Consider the following 19,771-nt stretch of genomic DNA (forward strand, 5'->3'; position numbering starts at 1 on the left):
CCAATGGTGTGGCCAGTAGTGTCAGCATTTCAGGTTCACTTGTGCTTTGTCAGATGGAACAGGGATGTGGTGACCGCACTGGGGTGACCTCAGGTAGGAAAGGGAAGAGAAACATACAGGATGTTTGGTGTCTTTGCATTACTTTGATGTAGCATTCCTTACCTGGGGAGTGCCTACGTGTGGACACACTATAGAATTATTGAATATTAGAAGTCACCTAGTCCAAGACCTTCTTTCACACTTCAGAAAACTGAGGTTTAGTTACCTGCTCAGTGTCCCACAGCTAGAGTGGCCAAAGGGCACTTGATTCGCTTTCTAGCACATTGAGTTACCTGGTTTGAGTAAGCTAGTGAGTTCTGTCTGTGCCAGTTTACAGTATGTTTCTTTCTTTAAAAAAAATTTTAAGTGGTCATCTGAAATGATACGTTGGTAAGGACTGGTCAGCAGTAGAAGGAGACACACCAGACACTCTAATGGAGGTTTACTGAGCTGATTTAGCACTTCTTCTCTTTCTCTCCATGGCCACATTGCATCACAAGCACGTCGACCAAATTGCAGGACGTTGTAAAAGAACACATTCTAGGAGTCAGAGACCTGCATGTTGAGTACCTGACTAGCCTGCATGCTTTGGAAAAACCATGTCACCTCTTTGGGCCCCAGATGGCCTATCTGTAGCTGAAGGATGATACTGCTTCTGTCCCTACCTTCCTCTCAAGAACAGTGCCCCGATCAAACAGACAGTGTATGAGATAGTGCTGTGGACACCATAAATCACTGATGCACGTAGGACATCATTATCATTTATTACAGCCCCAGTCAAGGAAAAGCCAATTTACCCAGGTGCATTGCTTTAGATTGTGTGCCTTGCTTACTGATAAAAGCTGAGTAAAATTTGGCCTCTGGAGAGAAGCTCTTTTATATTTTAAATTAAGTCTGTAAAACTTTGGATGAGAAGCTCTTTTAGCTCTTCGGTGTTTTGATTAATAATCAATGAAGGCCCAAGATAAGGTCTATTCTGCTGTGAATGCAACACATTTCCAAAGACTGTATGTACCAACTTTGCTATGTCTGCCTGCCACATGCACACTTTTAAATGTGGCAGCTCCTGTTGGTGCAAAAATCACACACCACTGTGGACTGGACTTTACACTCCACACTTCCTGGTGTCCATTGAGCATCTGTTGAAATCTGCTGTTCCTTCATTACTTATGGAATGTAAAGCTCAGCCATGTGTACATTATTCCATATATTCACACCTCCAAAGCATTGAATTAAAGCAGAGATTAAGACTCAACCATCTTACATCAGAATAGAAGTTTTGGCAGAAATATTACTGAGGGATGCTTTTATCTGTATATGAAGATTTCTCTTCATATTTCTCAGTGTAGTCTAGAATGTTGTTTGGAGTAAATATCTGTTTTGGAGGAAATTTGTATAAAAAATCTCTGTAGGTATCTACCATGAATAGATATTTTTTTAAAGGGAAAAAAAAAACCCCAAAGGACAAAAATGAGTTTCTCACTCTGACTTTCACATACCTTATGTTCCTTCCATTTGCACCCTCAGGAAGTCTTAAGAGCTCAGTGCTTGTTGACTACAGGAAACAGTGAAACCTATAAGCCTTGTGTTTTAGCTTTCTTTCTTTCTGTCTTTATTCTTTCAGTCTTTTTTCTTTCCTTCTTTCTTTCTTTCCTTTTTCATCTTTCATATTGTAGTCTTTCATTCTTTCTTCTTCGCTTCTTCTTTCTATCGTTTCTTCCTTTTTTCCTTTCTATCCTGTCTTTTCTACTGTCTTTCATCATTCTTTCTTCCTTTTTCGTTCTTTTTTGTTCCTTTCTTTTTTTTTTTTTTTTTTTTGCAAACACAAATTTTATGCAAATACTGCACTTTACTCAGCAGCATAGTCATTATTGTTAGAATTAGAGAATGTTTAAGTAATTAATACTGGCCCTCCAGGAAGGGAGCCATATACCCTATGACAGCGTACCCAGAGCCCCCACGTGAACATACCCCACTGGACAAAAGGGAAGGACTAGGTCAGTTCCCAACGTTTATTTCAATCAAAATGCATTTCCCAGTTCTCTCCCAAAGGCAGCAATCCCCATAGCATTATTATAGTAGTAGAATCATAGTGTTTTGTAGCTGGAAGAGATCATGAAAAGTTCTAAAGCCAAGCCCTTCATTTTTCAGATGGAGGAAGTGGAGCTCAGAGAGATTTAATGGCCTAGAGTCACATAGTTGGTTTCAGTTTGACTTAGAGACAGATGACTGTCTTCTTCTGAGTCTTCTAGATGAGCATTCTCAAACCTGGCACACCCAGATCACCAGAGGTCTGGTCAGAATGCAGGTTCGGAACCAGAAGGTCTGGGGTGGGGCCTGAGACTCTGCATTCCTAATAGGCTTTGAGGCTGATGCTGCAGTTGGGCAGCACATACATTGTTGCACAGGTTCTGGATCATGTTTCCCAAAATTGGTTTGACTTTGATATATTGAAGTAATGTAAAAGACCCTTCAACACACCACTCTGACTCCAGATACATCAGACTTTGCATTGGTAACAATGCAGTATGCCAGTGTCATCTTCTTTAGCAGTAGGGGTATATTTGATTAATAGGTCTGCCATGCATACATCTTAGGCCAAAAGAAAATCTGCTTCACTGTACCCCAGAGGCTTAATAAGTCAACCTTCAGCAAGCCAAACTTAATTATTAAGAAGTGAAAATAGTAGTAACTTATACTTAGAAAGCAGAAATACAGTGATTGAAAACCGTGGCCTAACTTAAGTTAGCCCCTATACTGTCTTAATAATGAATATTTACCCTGCAAACTGTGGGAACCCAGCCAAGCTGGTGCATAGTAGGAGCTGTAAAAGCTTAGTGTTTTCATTAGTGTTCTCACTTAAACTCTAATAATGCTGTATATTTTGGTATGAATACCAAGTATTAGTAGTTATTAATACTCAGTAGACTTATAAAAATAGCAGCTATTCATCTCAAATGAAAGCCTATGAAATAGCATGGCTCTTGCCTCTGAAAAAAACATTTTAGAAAATAAAAGACATTTTGGAAAACAGTCCTCATTCTTTGAAAATTACTACTAGAGAAGGTTTTAAACAGTGTACTCTGCACTGAATATAAACTCAACCATATTCATTACAGGAAAAGGTGTGCTTTTCCATGCATCCAATACCATAATAAATATGTGATTATGTTCTTTTATTCACAATTCTCCTGTCAGTGGGATGCAGTATCTCATGACTTTATTCTAATGTCTTCAAGGTTGCTCAGAAGGTGCTGAAGAATGCCAAGCAGGCATGCCAAAGACTGGGGCAATACAGAATGCCATTTGCTTGGGCAGCAAGGTAAGGGGCACATCTTTTATTCCTTCAATATAGGTATAGGTGTTGAGATACCAACTGAACCATGTATTTTCCTTTGCCCAGAGACACAGAAGATGTAAATGAGTAAAGTTAAGAAATAAATAAACCCCATATCTGAATAATCATTTATTAGAATCACAGAAAGGAAAGATGCTGGTTGGGGCACAGCTATATTGGAACTGGCAGGGTGAACAGGAGGGTTTATGGCAGAGCTGGATTCCAGGTTCCAGCCACATGTCTCCAGCTGGGAGCAGGGCAGCAGCCCAGATCATTGTTGTTTGTGATATTTACTTCTTAAGCATTTGCCTATGTTGTTTCCTAAGCACAAGCCATTTGCTAGAAATGTTTTCTATGTAAATTGAGTTAGTTGTGTTCATCCTCATAAATATCTTTCATGTTTTTAGATAATAAGATTGCTGTTGCTACAGCCAATGGAATAATAATTAGTCTTCACATAGAAACCAGAGTTAAATTGTGGATTTATTTTGGTCTTTTGTAAACTCAGTGTAGAAATGCTTTGCTATTTCAGGACATTGTTTAAGGATGCATCTGGAAACCTTGACAAAAATGCCAGGTTCTCTGCTCTCTACAGACAAGACAGCAATAAGCTATCCAATGACGACATGCTCAAGTTACTTGCAGACTTTCGGAAGTGAGTAAGGCCTTACTTACTTCCACACCTGAAAAGGAGAAGTTGTTTGGTAGGAAGAGAGAGGGTGGGAGCAATCTTTTAAACTCTTCTAGGGCATGTTGGATGAGAGTGGGACTTTACCTCATGTCCTTGGGAAGGAAGGACTTAAAATAAGAAGAGTAACCTGGTTCATTTGAATTGTACAAGGGTGTTTTTGGTGGTACTGTAGGGGTGGGCCTAGGAAGGAAGGAGACAACTGAGGAACCTTTGGAAAGATTTGGGAAAGGGCTCAGCAAAGCCACTGCAAGTGGAAGTAGGAAGAAGAGAACTAATTCAAGTCACAACAGGGAGGTGCTTTTACTGTATCCGGGTTTCCTGATTGGGTGTTAGTGTTGGGAGAGAAAGAGGTGGGTGGTGTTCTCAGATAATAGCCACCAGGTTTTGACTAGCATGGTGGGGTGATTCGTGGTATCATTAAGTATGGGTGATGGGGGAAAGGATAATAGCCTATATAGTACTTACTCTTTATAAGCATTCTTCCAGATAACTTCCTATTACAGAGGGTATTGGTTTCCTAGGGCTGCTGTAACAAAGTACCAAATGGGGTGGCTTAAAACAATGGAAATTTATTCTCTCACAGTTCTGGAAGCCTAAATCAAGATGTTAGCAGGGCCACACCTCCTCGGAAATCTGTGGGGGAGGGCCCTTCTTTGCCTCTTCCAGCTTCTGGTGGCCTCGGGTTCTTCTTGGCTTGTGATGGTATCACTCAGTCTCTGCCTCTGTCCTCACAGGGCCGTCTTCCTGTGTGTGTCTTTCTAAATTTCCTTCTTCTTATAAGAACATATCACATTGGATTAGGGCCAAATTTACTGACCTCATTTTCACCTGATTACATCTGCCAAGACCCTGTTTCCAAATAAGGTCACATTCATAGGTACCAGTGGTTAGGATTTCAACATTTCTCTTGGGGGACATAATTCAACCCCTAACAATGTGGTAAAGAGAGGTTAAGCAATGGTGGAAGTCAGCCCAGCTGAAAATCAGTTCTTACCCATGGCTCTTTTCTGGGGCTCTGTCATAATGAGCTCACTTCTGAACTCGTAAAACTAATTTCCTTTGTTAGGGACATAGGCTTCAGAATTTTCCTGGGAAAATTCTGGGAATGTGAAAGAACTGAAAGTATTATAAGACAATGAAATGAAAAGAATGACCAAGAGCCAGCTGCTAACTACTCTGTATGACAGGAACCTTTTAGTCTTATTTTTTTATTTGAAAAAAATGCGTATCAAAGTAAATATCAAGTTGCCTAGAATTCAAGAGTGGCTGTTCATCTTAACTGCATTTTCACCTTTTTTCTTAGTTCTGTCTCTTCCGATTTTTCAGAATTCTGAATAAAGCCATAATTAACCTTTTAAAAATCTTTACTTATTTAGAGTAATATATTGTAACAGTAATTATGTCATGTTTTTATTTGAATTCCAGGAAACTTTCAGCCTTGCTAATAGAATAAAAGTTTTTTTTTTTAACTCTAGTTATCTTTAGTTGAATAGATTACAGTTTTCCCTCACTAGACTTCCATGCAATTCTGAATAATTATGATGTAGGTCCATGTAGACTCCTTTAGGAAGGGGATCAAACACTGTATGGTTAAGGAGAAGAAAGCATATATGTATGACCCCATTTTTTTTTTGTTATCATTAATCTGCAGTTACATGAAGAACATTATGTTTACTAGGGTCCCCCCTTCAACAAGTCCCCCCCACAAACCCCATTACAGTCACTGTCCATCAGCATAGTAAGATGTTGTAGACTCACTACTTGTCTTCTCTGTGTTGCACAGCCCTCCCCATTCCCCCCCAACATTATACATGCTAATCGTAATACCCCATTTCTTCTTCCCCGCCCTTATCTCTCCCTTCCCTCCCATTCTCCCCAGTCCCTTTCCCTTTGGTAACTGTTAGTCCATTCTTGGGTTTTGTGATTCTGCTGCTGTTTTGTTCCTTCAGTTTTCCTTTGTTCTTATACTCCACATATGAGTGAAATCATTTGGTACTTGTCTTTCTCCTCCTGGCTTATTTCACTGAGCATAATACCCTCTAGCTCCATCCATGTTGTTGCAAATTGTAGGATTTGTTTTCTTCTTATGGCTGAATAATATTCCATTGTGTATATGTTCCACATCTTCTTTATCCATTCATCTACTGATGGACACTTAGGTTGCTTCCATTTCTTGGCTATTGTAAATAGTGCAGCAATAAACATAGGGGTGCATCTGTCTTTTTCAAACTGGGCTGCTGCATTCTTAGGGTAAATTCCTAAAAGTGGAATTCCTGGGTCAAATGGTATGTCTGTTTTGAGCTTTTTGAGGAACCTCCATACTGCTTTCCACAATGGTTGAAATAATTTACATTCCCACCAGCAGTGTAGGAGGGTTCCCCTTTCTCCACAACCTCGCCAACATTTGTTGTTGTTTGTCTTTTGGATGGTGGCCATCCTTACTGGTGTGAGGTGATATCTCATTGTGGTTTTAATTTGCATTTCTCTGATGACTAGCTATGTGGAGCATCTTTTCATATGTCTGTTGGCCATCCCAATTTGTTCTTTGGAGAACTGTCTGCTCATCTCCTCTGCCCATTTTTTAATTGGATTATTTGTTTTTTGTTTGTTGAGATGCATGAGCTTTTTATATATTTTGGATGTCAAGCCTTTATTGCATCTGTCATTCATGAATATATTCTCCCAGACTGTAGGGTACCTTTTTGTTCTATTGATGGTGTCCCTTTCTGTACAGAAGCTTTTCACCTTGATATAGTCCCACTTGTTCATTTTTGCTTTTGTTTCCCTTGCCCGGGGAGATATGTTCAAGAAGAGGTCACTCATGTTTATGTCTAAGAGATTTTTCCTATGTTTTTTTATGATCCCATTTTTAAAAAGAAAATATATATTTCATCTTGTTGTAAATGAAGAAACAGATAGGTAAATGGCTAGCTAAATGGAAAGCTAGGCATAAAAATTATCATATAGGATATTCCAAAATGTTAATCCTGGTTATCTCTGATAGATGGCTTCATAGGTGACTTTTCATTTTCCACTTTATAGCTTTCATAATTTTACATGGACATTTTTTTTAATCTAAAATTTTACTTTTATATTCTGACAAAACAAACAGTGAGGTTTTTTTATGTGATGGAGGTTGGAAGCCTGTGTCAGAAGTTAATTCCTAGAATGGCTGGCTTGAGACTGACCCCCTGATGGAGATCTTCCCAGCTCACAGCTCTGGCTTCCTCCTTGGAGGCTGGAATAGGGACTTGACAGGGTCTGTAATCAAAAACTGATCCGAGCGGAGAGCTGGTGATCAGGTAGCACAGAAAACAGCCCTCCGATGGTTCAGAGCATACCTAAAAGTCTGAAGAAATGCCTCTATGTTCATCCCAGCACAGTTAGGGAAGTGTCATGTTTGTTTGTTTTTTAAACCTTAGTGTTGCTCTTTTTCTTCTTTATTTTTTTCATAGTTAATAATCTTCTGTCAGTGGCCTGGATACCAGCTTGGATCTAAGCTATTGTTTCTATTCCCATGATTGTCTCAAAATGTCATTTAATAATGGATGAGAAAAATTTTCTCAAGCTGCCTTGTCTATAGAAAATAGTTGCCAAAGCTCATAAGCAACTTTCCCCCTTTCCTTTGCAATAATTACCAAGGGATATGTTCCAAAGTTTCGTAAGAAAACAATTCTGTCAGATGGGTGGTATTGCTGACATATATATGCTCCAAGAAATATTTATCTAAGAAAAGGCACAAGATTTTACACTTAACTTGATTTGCTAATGGTGGTATTTTTTCTTACATCTGAAGGGAAAGTATAAAAATAGATCATTTTCTTTAAAATGTACATCTTTTTTAATCCTACTATATTAAGTAGCTTACTATTAGGGATTTTGTCAGAAACTTACCTGTAGTGTCTATCAGTACCTTTATAGTCTTTGTCTCCAAGTTTGACATTTTTACCTCCATTTTGCTGTAGTTGCACTGCACAGAAGCAGGCGGGTCTGCTTGCCTTCCTCTGAGTCTGCTGCACTTTTCACTCTACCATGCTTTGCCCTCTGCCTAAATTGTGTCCCATTCTGCTTTTGTCTTTCCAAGGGAAACTTAAGCCCAGGGCATAACTCAGTCCCGTGTTGGAGAGCTGGGGCAGTACACTTGGCTTCTCTGCTTGAGCCTCCTTTTTTTTAAGGGGATATCTTAATGACCCAGCCTCCTAGAATTGTGGTAGGGAATGAATGAAAATGCATGTCAGCGTGATTTCTGTCACTGTGAATGCTAGTAACATATATAGGCGACGATATCTACCAGAGTTTTGGCTTCCTGAGGACAGGAATCATATCTTGTTTATATTATATCTGTGGTGCCTAGTATAGTGCATATTGTATCATATTGAAAGCACTTGGTAAATTCTTAACTGTAATTTCTTATAGATTTGAGTTCAGTGATTTTGTTTAAACAAAAGTATCTCAGATTTCTTTCAGCCACATAGAAATTTTTTTAAGTGATACCAAAGTTTTTAGGGAATACTGCCTTTTACAAAATACAGTTAGAAGATTGGACTAACCATGAAAAACAGACCCAAGCATGTCTCTGCTGCCAGTTAATCACTTTAAGGAGTCAATACAGGAGGTGGAGAAGGAAGGAACAGGCTGTAGAAAAACAGAAGTAAGGACACTGAATCTGGTGGCATGGGATGACTGCTAGTTTATGATATCATTCCCCTTCCCTCGGTGGGAATTGTTGAGTCAACAGGCATATAAGGGCACTGGACTGCTTAGTAGATAACAAAACGTCTGAAGAATCTTAAAAACAAGAGTTAGAAACTTATCAAAAATGGGAACAAAACCAAATGCCAAATCTGCTAGCCACTGAGCTTTGATGTTTCTTGGCAGTGTTCTAAAGGACATGATTAACAGGTGGCTTATGAAGGGCCGCAAGGCAGCGTTTTGTTTTCTAGGAATAAGTCATGTCATGTTGAACTTGTCATTCTAACCACATTTCTGCTTCTCTCTTTTTCATTGCTAAGCTGGTACAACAAGGGAATGAAAATCCTTTGACAAGTGTATATTCCAAGATACTCTGTGAGCAAGAGAGAAGTGTAGTATACATGAGCGGAACAGTTGTTCAGCTGCTGGTATAACCAGGTGCCAGGAAGGGTGATGAGTAAACTCGTCTCCATCTGGCGATAGGGCTCTCGAGGCTTGAGAAGGAGCCTGTTCTTGGCAATATTCTGTGCAGTATCTTCTTCGGTGACTTTTATGAGATATTAATAATAAGCTGAGGAAATGTCTTATAAAGTTATTAGGAATATCTAATACATTGCATGTTAGAATCTGGATTGAGGAGGGTTTCGATCAACTAGAAATGGCTAAAACATAAAAAGATGAAATTTCATCAAGACAAAAATCAAATCCTGTTCTGAGTTCCAAAAACATGACTGTGTAAATATAGGGTGGAGAGATGTAGCATGATAATAAAGCATATGGAAAATGATTTAGGGATTTTAGGTGATTGTAAATTTAATGTACATCCCTATGGTGGTGTGGCTGACTAAAATAATAGCACTTTAGCTGCATTCGTAGAAGGGTATTTTGTTCAAAACCAGACAGCTGCTCTACCTTTTTTTTTTTTTTTTTTTGGTTAGATCAGGATTTCTCTTTATTCCTTGTTGGTTTAAAATGGCTAATCAGAATAAAAAATAAAAGGGCCTCTGTCTAGAGGCTGGGGTCTCCCCTATTTAGAGGTTAAAGCCCAGGTATCCCCTCTATCCAACACCATACTGAGGTGGGCTAAGGGGTAACTTCCAAGGGACAACTGGAGGGGCCTACGTCTGCCCACTCCATCTCTCCATCCTGTTTTTGGCATGTGATGAAAATACTGCTTTTTGGATTCTTCTCTCCCGGCCTTGGATTTAAAAATAATGTTAACTGTGAGTTGGGGGAAGGCTTTGAGCAACCTGAAGAAGCCAACCTTAATCCTTCACCCCCAAGAAGGGGGGTTATCCCATATTGTTTCTGGAGCTTGTACAAGCTCTTTTTCTGATCACCCCTGCAGTTCTGGTCAAAAAAAAAAAAAAAGAAAAGAAAAATGTCACTTTTCTTCCCATCTGTGTCAGACTGCAGTTCTGAGTGCCATGATATAAACAGGGCATTCTTTCAGGAGAGAAATGGCATTGGAGGAAGGTGTGGAAGGGCTCAGAATGAGGACTTCAGAAAAGTGTGTGTATAAATGGTTGAAAGGTATAACACAGAGAAACATTAACTAGGCACCTTGATGAGTAGAAGTTTCAGGGGCAAATTTTACCATGCTATGAGGAAGAGCAATAAAAGTGTCAACAGCTATGTCAAAGGTTTCCCTGTCACTAGGAAGGGTTGAGGCAGTGGCAGTGCTTGTCAGGGACGTCACAGAGGAGATTCCCGTATTGAATGGAGTCAGGCCAAATACAGACACCAAACATTTAGTTGAGTGCTTATTTTGTATCAGCATTTACTAGCCGCTGGAGCCTGAGAGACTTCCAGTTCTGAATTTTCATGATGCTGTGAGCCAGGAATGTATGCTGAAGATGGATGGAGTGGGTCAGGAGAACTTTATAACATTTTGCTGATATTCTTACTTAGACTGCTGCTGTTCAACCCAGTAGTCACTAACCATGAGGCTATTGAGCACTGGCAATATAACAAGTCCACACTGAGATGAGTTGTAAGTATAAAATACTCATCTGGTTTCCAAGAATTAAAATGAGTTTTTTATACTGACTACATATTGAAATAATAATATTTTGTACATAGTGGGTTAAATAAAATGTATTCTTGAAACTAATTCGACTGGTTCTTTTTCACTTTTTTTAATGTGGCTTCCAGAAAGTTTAAAATCACTTTTGTATTTCGTATTATATTTCTCTGGCAAGTGCTACTCTAGAATTTATGTTTTAGAGCTAACCTAACTTACAAATGTTTTATTTTTCTCTTCTTTTGTTTGTAGACCTGAGAAGATGGCTAAACTCCCAGTGATTTTGGGCAATCTAGACATTACAATTGATAATGTTTCCTCAGACTTTCCTAGTAAGTATAAGTTCTATGTAATGAACAGACAAATTTTACTTGGTTTTTACTTCAATTTTTTGGTTTTGAATTTTTCAGATTATGTCAATTCATCATACATTCCCATGAAGCAATTTGAAACCTGTACTAAAGTTCCAATCACATTTGAAATAGAGGAATTTGTGCCCTGCATACCAAAACACACTCAGCCGTACACCATCTACAACAATCACCTTTATGTTTATCCTAAGTACTTGAAATATGACAGTCAAAAGTCTTTTGCCAAGGTGAGTGCAAAGATTGAGATTTCATTTTTCATATTAAGCTCTCTTAGGTTTTGGCTTCTCGTATTTTTTCATAAATATTTATTATTATTTGTTCTTTTTTTTTTCTTTATTGTTTCAGGCTAGAAATATTGCCATTTGCATTGAATTCAAAGATTCAGATGAGGAAGACTCTCAGCCTCTGAAGGTTTGTTTTTTATATTCACATTTTTCAATTTTAAAAAGGCAGTTGCATGATAGTGCACAATTTAGGGAATTCAGCATGTTTTAATTAATACAAACACAAAAATATGACATCACGATATATAACCATGTGTGCTAAATCTTACAGAATATGGAATAATTGAGTTCTTGCTCCTAATTGACTGTTTCTGTTTTGTTATTCTCTTTAGGGATGAAGGTTTTGTATGCATGTTCAATTCAGTTAAACATATCATATTCCTACTATGGGCCAAGCATTTTGAGGGTGCTAAGAATTACATTAGTAACATTGATAATAGAAATAATGACAATGATAAATTGACATTTATTAAATGTTTATTATAGTATATTAATAATAGGGGTAGTAAATTATTGGTTATGTTTATAGAGTACTTATTATAGTGCAGGCTCTGCTCTTAGAGCCTTATAGGTATTAAACTCCTTTTATTCTCAGAAATCTTTTGAGTTAGATACTATTACTATGTGCATATTTTTTAGATGAGGAAACTAATGCACAGAATTTAAGTAACTTGCTTAGGGCCATACATTATTGTAGAGCCAGTGTTCAAACCCAGGCAGCCTGGCTCCAGAAACCAAATTCTTTACTGTAACTCTGTGAAAAAAACTTTTCAAGAAGGGACAGAGACAAACAAGAATACACTATCATTTGCCCCCTAGTCATTCGTGTTTAGTGGGAAAGACAGTCATGGAGAAAAAGCTCCTGGCATGCAGAAGGTACCGAAATGGACAAAACTGAATAGTTGGTGTAAGAAATGCTAAAGGAAGAGTTAAAAATGCAGAGGCAGGAGTTAGTCATTTCTTGAAGGATGCCTAAGAATTCGCTTGGTGCTCACAGAAGGGAAGGTCATTCAGACACGGATCGCAAAAGCAAAGGCTTGAAAGAGAGCCGGAGGCAGGAAGCAAGTCTTTGTCCAGAGCTACAGCATGGAGGGTGGGAGGGGCATTGGGGAGGATGGCAGATGAGTTGGAGGGTCCTTGGACTCAGCAGCAAGGGGGCTTGTGGGTCTGGACACTTGTTGGCAGAAGAAATCCATTGGAGGTGGCTATGTTAATATGCTGTAGGAATGCCGCTTTCTTAACAACGCATCTGAGTCTAATTTCTTGTACTATTAATTGAATGCTCGTGTTTCTCTTTATTAACCCTTATTTTAGTGCATTTATGGCAGACCTGGTGGGCCAGTATTCACAAGAAGCGCCTTTGCTGCGGTTTTACACCATCACCAAAACCCAGAATTTTATGATGAGGTAAATGAGGTTTTCACAGGAAAACCCAGTTTAACCAGTTTTAAGGAAAACCCTTAAGTTCTTTGCTTAGTAAAGCAAAATTCAAGAGAAGCTGCATGCTATACTGAAATTACAGTGATAGAGCTAAATGTTGAAGTATTTACATAATTTTTCTAGTTTCAAAATTAACACTTATTGTAAAAAATAAAAACTTAGAAAATATAAGTAATATAGAAAAGAAAACATAAAAATCCCTCTTCTGTTACTACAATTAACATTCTGACATATTTCCCTTCAAATTCATCTTTAAGTATAGTTAACATTTGTTGGGCCTAGGAATCTCCATTCTTATTATTGGGTTTCCTTATGTGGAGGAATAATGTGGTTCATTAAAACTACTGTATGAATCCTACTTTTAAGTGTTCTACTCTGGTTTTTCATCATGCCTTGGCTGTGTTATGTTAATCCAGTGGTTTCTGTCATGTGTTTTCCAGTTTTCTCTAGAGTCGAAATACCAACCCTTCTATTAATGGTCAGTGAATATCTTAGTCTGTTTATGCTGCTATATACAAAATACTGCAGACTGGGTGGCTTATAAGCGGTATTGATTGCTCACAGTTCTGAAGGCTGAAAGGCTGAGATCAGGGTAGCCAGCCTGACAGGGTCAGGGCCGTCCCCCATCACTGTCTCTCCAGACTTCTTGTATCCTCACATGGTGAAGAGAGCTGGGGAGTTCTGTAAGATATCTTATAAAGAACATTAATCCCATTTACGAGGGCTCCACCCTCATGACCTAATTACTCGCAAAGGCCCCACCTACCACATCAGCTGTGGGGTTAGGATTTCAACATGTGAATTTCAGGGGGGGGCACAAACATTCATAACATAACAGTGTGTGAAGGATCTATTTCTTTTTAAGCACAATTTACAGTCTCTGATTTCTTTGACTAGTTTAGAGACCAAATGTGCACTGGGTGACATGTTGTGTGACTTTTACTGAGAATTGTTTTGGGATATTAGAAAGATTGTTATTCTGTCTTCCCTGCAGATTAAAATAGAATTGCCCACCCAGCTACATGAAAAGCACCACTTACTGTTCACATTCTTCCATGTCAGCTGCGATAATTCAAGTAAAGGAAGCACCAAGAAGAAGGATGTTGTTGAAACACAAGGTTTTAAATCTCATCATTTCTTTGATTGTTCATAACTTACATATGAGGTTCTTAAATTTTCTTTTGATTCTGAATTCACATCCTTTTGCAGAAGAGTTTTTAGATGAAGTTTGTGATGGTAGCATGAGTGGCCTCCATGTGTAAACCTATATAAAAGATAATTTTAGAATTCTAAACCCAAAGAGGCCAAAGTAACATTGTAGACAATGTTCTGCAGAAACTGTATCCAGAGCCTTTTCAATTTCTTACTCTGATTGATATTCACAGTTCCTAAAGAACAGGCAATTTAGTAACATTTGCTTTCCTTCATGTTTTGGTACACTTACAGTGAATATTTTTGTTCTTTGTTTCAACAGTTGGATATTCCTGGCTTCCCCTCCTGAAAGATGGAAGGGTGGTGACTAACGAGCAGCACATTCCTGTCTCAGCTAATCTCCCATCTGGCTACCTTGGCTACCAGGAGCTTGGGATGGGCAGGGTATAGGACTTTACGGTTTATCCCAACCCCTTCCAAAAACATTAAAGATCAATTAAAACAGGAATAGCACAAAGAAAGTATGCTGTATTTTTGCCAATAAAAAGATTTTGGTTTTAGTTACTCATTTTCAAGTAAACTTAGGCCGTTGGAAGGCAGTGCTGTTAACAGTGATCACAATTTAGAATAATAGTTTGGGTATTTTATAAGCCTCAAACTGGCAGTGTCTCAGTAGGGAAATGGAGACTTTGTAATACAAGACAGAGTAGGAATTTGTCTCTGCAAACTAACCATGCTCAAACAAAAATGTGTTGTTAGAGTCATGTAAACTATTAGGAACTTCTTCCAGTTTAATGTAAATCTAGTAAGCAAATCTCTTATCCACCCGTAGCCCATTCTGATGCTTTTCTGATTTAGCCTGAATTTTTTAGATTTCTCCAACTGTTTTTGTATTCTTTTTAGCCATCTCAAATTTAGTATACTTCAGTTTTATAATATGCTTAGATAATCTATTTCATTTTGTCTTGAATGGCTTTTTATGTTTAAATACTACCAAATTTAGGCCCATGTAATGGAAAAATAGTTAAAATATTCTAAATAATGGTAAATCATATAACATTCAGTTTTAATTCCTGGTATGAATATGAGAAAAATGGAGGTTTCAGAAATTAAAGTAAGCACAAACAGATGACTGACCCTTTTGCCTGGACCAGGAATACTTAACTGTCCTGTTTGCTTTGTTGAGTACCTTTTAACATCACTTACAAAATTCTGAATTTTTTATTAAGTTGCTGGTGAAATAGGATTCTTTCCTGCTCACCTGGATAGTAATTCATACAGCTGCAACTAAAGTAAACATAACTTATAAAATCCAGTAGGAAGAGCATTGTACTTGGGAGAAGAAAGTGGGTAGAAGTTAGTATTGGTTGCGTTCCTGTTGTGAGCCAGGCATAACCATCAAGGCCCTGAAGCTGTTCAGGCCTTCAGCATCACAATAGTACCCATTATTGAAGATGGTGTTTGAAGCCAAGATCGCTCATCTGTTGGCATGTTTTTTCCCCTCCATATATTTTCAGCATTTTGGTCCAGAAATTAAATGGGTAGATGGAAGCAAGCCACTACTGAAAGTTTCAACTCACCTGGTTTCCACAGTGTATACTCAGGTACGCACTGTTCCATTAGAATGAGCAGTGATTGCTTTGTGAATGAGTCTGTGTGATTGTTTTTCCAAACCTCCTACCTGATATGTACTATGGATATATGTTTACTCTATAGAGCTTTATTTGAAGAAACTAGGTACATATAGGGTGCTCATATGTAATGATAAAATGAATAGTATCAGTAATATTTCTCAACAGTTTCCACTTGCTGTTGGAGGATCTGTGAAATCCTTTTTTAAAATTTATTTTTATTTTTATCTCTTTGATGTTTTCATTTTTATATGATCAGTTTCATAGTCTAAATAAAACATGCATGCTGCAAAAAGCAAATACTCTTATTTCCACAGCATTATGCTAAATAGACTTTCTTTCTCTCTTCTTTTTTTCCCCTTAGGATCAGCATTTACATAATTTTTTCCAGTACTGTCAGAAAACCGAATCTGGAGCCAAAGCCTTAGGGAGTGAACTTGTGAAATACCTTAAGGTATCAGATGGCTTTCTTAGTAACCTCTTTTTAATGAGTTTGGAGTAGGCTGGGTTTTCTTTTCAGTGGAAAGTGTTGTTTTTTGCCTCTTGGAAACCTTATAAAGAAATTAGCCAAATATTCTCATATAAGGAAATTAGCCAAATATTCTCGTATCAGTAGCTTCTCTATAGTTTTAGATGGTGGCAAGAAGTGCACTCAGATAAAGTACCACTCCTGCCGTGATCCTAGTCCCGTGTATACTTTTCTCAAGCTGGACCTAAAACACATCATCCTCTGCATGGAGACTGCTCACTTACACAGGCCCCCCCCCGTTGAGTGCCCATGGGGTGCAGAGCATGGTAATGGGTACATGGGAAGCAGTGACTTTAGTCCCACTGTTAAGTAACTTCTAGTTCATTGTAGGAGATAACATAACCTTGGTGAATGCATGTTAAGTGGGCCAAAAAAATCAGAGAAGTAGTACAGGTAACCAAGCCCGGCTTTGTGCAAGGGTTAGGGAGACTCCTGGATTCGTGGACCAGTGAGATCAAGGTCGGGGAACTCTAGGGGAGCTTCATCCAGAACATGATTCTTGGGGAACATTTTGAAAAGGGAGAGTAGCTAAAAGAGCATTGTAGGCATGGGGACAGAATATTAGATATGTGAGAAATGGAACCAAGGAAAATGGAATGAGTATTCTGAAATTACGGTTCTGCCAAGTCCCCCTTTGGGTACCACATAGACAGCCATGTGAATTAGAGAGGAGCCTTTGTATTTGTTTTCTATTACTCCTGTGACAAATTATCACAAACTTTGTGGGTTAAGACTGCATAAATTTATTTTCTTACACTTTTGTAGATCTGAAGTCTGATACAAGGCTGGCCCACTGGCTAATAACATCCAGTAAGGAACTAAGCCATTAACATGGCTAAGTTCCTTACTGGAAACTCTAGGGTTGAATCTGTTTCCTTGTCCTTTTCCAGCCACCTCTGGGAAGGCGGCCTTCATTCCTTTGCTTGCGGCCCCTTCCTCCTTGTCAGAGCCAACAGTGTTGCATCTCTGGCCATTCTTCCTGAAGGACCTTTGTGGTTACACTGGGTAATCCAGGAGAGTGGCCCTGTCTTATGGCCAGCCGATGAGCAGCCTCAGTTCCCTTTTGTCATGTACCATATTCACAGGCTCTGGAGATTAGGGAGTGGACATCTTTGTCCCTGACTCTGCGTGCCACTGCCTTCCATTGTTTTAGATGGACTTCTTCCTTCCTTATTTGGAACTGAGTGGAAGTTGCTTGGGGTTGGTTTGCTTTTAAAAAGATAATACAGACTTTGCCATTTCATGTCTGTAGAGCCTGCACGCCATGGAAGGCCACGTGATGATTGCCTTCTTGCCCACCATCCTGAACCAGCTCTTCCGTGTCCTCACCAGAGCTGCTCAGGAGGAAGTCGCTGTCAACGTGACACGGTAGGGGAGGCAGACAGGCAGCAGCTCTTCTTCCCTTCAGTCTGTCCACACCCAGAGCATAGTCATGCATATCTGAGATGCTAGTATGTGTTGAACATCATATTTAAGAAGTTTCTTTTGATCCCACACATAGGGACCCCATCTAATTCCTCGTTTCCTTGTGTCCTGTGGTGCCAATAGCATCATCATTGTTCTACTGCTGTTGTGATAATAATGAAATGTTTCCATTTTCACATTACTATTCATTGCTTTATTCATTCCTGTGGTGTGTAGGGTCATTATTCATGTGGTTGCCCAGTGCCATGAGGAAGGATTGGAGAGCCACTTGAGGTCATATGTTAAGGTATGTAAAATGAATTGCCCAATCATTTAAATCTGTGGCTCTCCAATTTTCCTTCTAAGGATTTATTTTAAAAAATCTAGGTATTTGGGGATGAAATTTAATACTTCTGCTTTCTCTTCTATACCTACAGCCAGTGTTGGTTCCTGAGCAAGGGGAAGTCCAAAGCAGGGAGGCCATTTATTTACTCAGTTTCATTCTTTCAACTACCTTTCTTTAATGGGTTTTGAAAATAATGTGGCTCAGATGATATGGAATTTTAAAGAATTTTAAATCACTCTTGGTTAGGCCTTTGGTATAGCTTATGGTCCTCACTTTTCTTTTTCCTATCTGAAGTTCCTAATGAACTGCTTCTCCCAAGATAGGAAGGTTAGCCCAGGCCACCATCAAATTAGATGACTATGTGGGAAAGCACGAGTTGTCATTAAGATAAATAATCAGCTCTTTCAAAGCAAAAACTGAAGGAACAAAACAGCAGCAGACTCACAGAACCCAAGAATGGACAAATAGTTACCAAAGGGAAAGGGACTGGGGAGGGTGGGTGGGAAGGGAGGGAGAAGGGGAATAAGGGGCATTACGATTAGCACACATAATGTCGGGGGGGCACGGGGAAGGCAGTATAGCACAGAGAAGACAAGTAGTGACACTGTAGCATCTTACCACGCTGATGGACAGTGACTGTGATGGGGTATGTGGTGGGGACTTGATAATGGGGGGAATCTAGCAACCACAATGTTGCTCATGTGATTGTATATTAACACCAAAAAAAAAATCAGTTCTTCATCTATGTACAATGCTCAGTAAATGCAATGGTGGTTACTGTTCTAAAAAGTGACACACCTCCTATTTATTCTTAGATACCTTTGTGAATTATAGCTGTGTGTTAGTTTAAAATAAAGTTCAGATTTTTCAGTTACCCAGTATTGTCCCTGGGAGATAGAGTTGTGGGCTGGAGGACTATTGCTCTGAGGTAGGTGATTCACATACTTTGATGGGGACCCTGAAAATATCTTGGGCTCCTCTTTCTGTGACATGCCAATCACCCTTCCCACCTCCGTTTCTACAACTTCCTCTCCCACCCGTGCAGTTGTACCTTGATTCCCAGTCTCCATCCTTTGGAGCCTCTCCAGCTTTCAGCCCAACTTGGACAACCAGTGCATTAAAGTATCTTTCCTTTTTCTTCAAAGTATGCTTATAAGGCTGAGCCATATGTTGCCTCCGAATATAAGACAGTGCATGAAGAACTGACCAAATCCATGACCACAATTCTCAAGCCTTCCGCCGATTTCCTCACTAGCAACAAACTACTTAAGGTATGTCTAGAGGGCCATTGGTACTGAAGTTGACAGAAGGAAACTGAAACTCCGAAGCCTGATCGGTTCACCCTTTTTGTGTACTTTTAGAGACAATGAACTGCCTCCTAACAAGGGGTGATAGAGTCAGTCCTTTACTACCAACTTTGGTACTGGTACGTGCACTCCTGTGGGAACTGCAAGGTGTTACTACACTCAAAGTGTCACGGGCTCTTAAGTATTAAGTATTGAGTCATTATATTCACATCAGTGGAGGACACTGAGTTAGAGATTATAAAGGCAGGTGTCAGCAAATGAGACTTGGCCCAGAGGAAAGGCCACTCTTCCGGCCTCCTTTGCGAGTGCCTCCTGAGGGCTGCGCCTTGCTGAGCATATGCAGCCAGTTTCCTAGCAGAATGGGTCATGTGAAAGGGGAGCATCTGCCCTGCACCTCTGATCTCATAATAATTTGCCTGGAGGTTAAGCCATGTTTTGGGGTCATACCTGTTTCACGTTAGTAACGTCAACCTGAGAGAATAAACATTTGGCCTTCTGATTTGTTTTTCTTACTGGAACCCCTTT

At 39.2% G+C, this 19,771-nt stretch overlaps 1 protein-coding gene across 29 annotated transcripts in view; it reads left to right on the plus strand.

Annotated features, from left to right (window-relative positions):
- Positions 1-19,771, plus strand: part of DOCK9 (dedicator of cytokinesis 9) — a 273,892-nt gene that overhangs the window by 179,062 nt on the left and 75,059 nt on the right. For all 29 annotated transcript variants that reach the window (XM_073212409.1, XM_073212414.1, XM_037025012.2 and 26 more), the window contains exons 14-26: positions 3,279-3,361; positions 3,909-4,031; positions 11,035-11,114; positions 11,193-11,380; positions 11,499-11,564; positions 12,752-12,844; positions 13,872-13,995; positions 14,352-14,473; positions 15,547-15,633; positions 16,025-16,114; positions 17,442-17,557; positions 17,831-17,900; positions 19,085-19,210. In XM_073212409.1, the coding sequence (XP_073068510.1) occupies positions 3,279-3,361; positions 3,909-4,031; positions 11,035-11,114; positions 11,193-11,380; positions 11,499-11,564; positions 12,752-12,844; positions 13,872-13,995; positions 14,352-14,473; positions 15,547-15,633; positions 16,025-16,114; positions 17,442-17,557; positions 17,831-17,900; positions 19,085-19,210 (1,368 nt within the window). The remainder of the gene's footprint in view (positions 1-3,278; positions 3,362-3,908; positions 4,032-11,034; positions 11,115-11,192; positions 11,381-11,498; positions 11,565-12,751; positions 12,845-13,871; positions 13,996-14,351; positions 14,474-15,546; positions 15,634-16,024; positions 16,115-17,441; positions 17,558-17,830; positions 17,901-19,084; positions 19,211-19,771) is intronic.

The sequence above is a fragment of the Manis javanica genome, chromosome 9, assembly GCF_040802235.1.
Source record: "Manis javanica isolate MJ-LG chromosome 9, MJ_LKY, whole genome shotgun sequence".
Taxonomy (NCBI): Eukaryota; Metazoa; Chordata; class Mammalia; order Pholidota; family Manidae; genus Manis; species Manis javanica.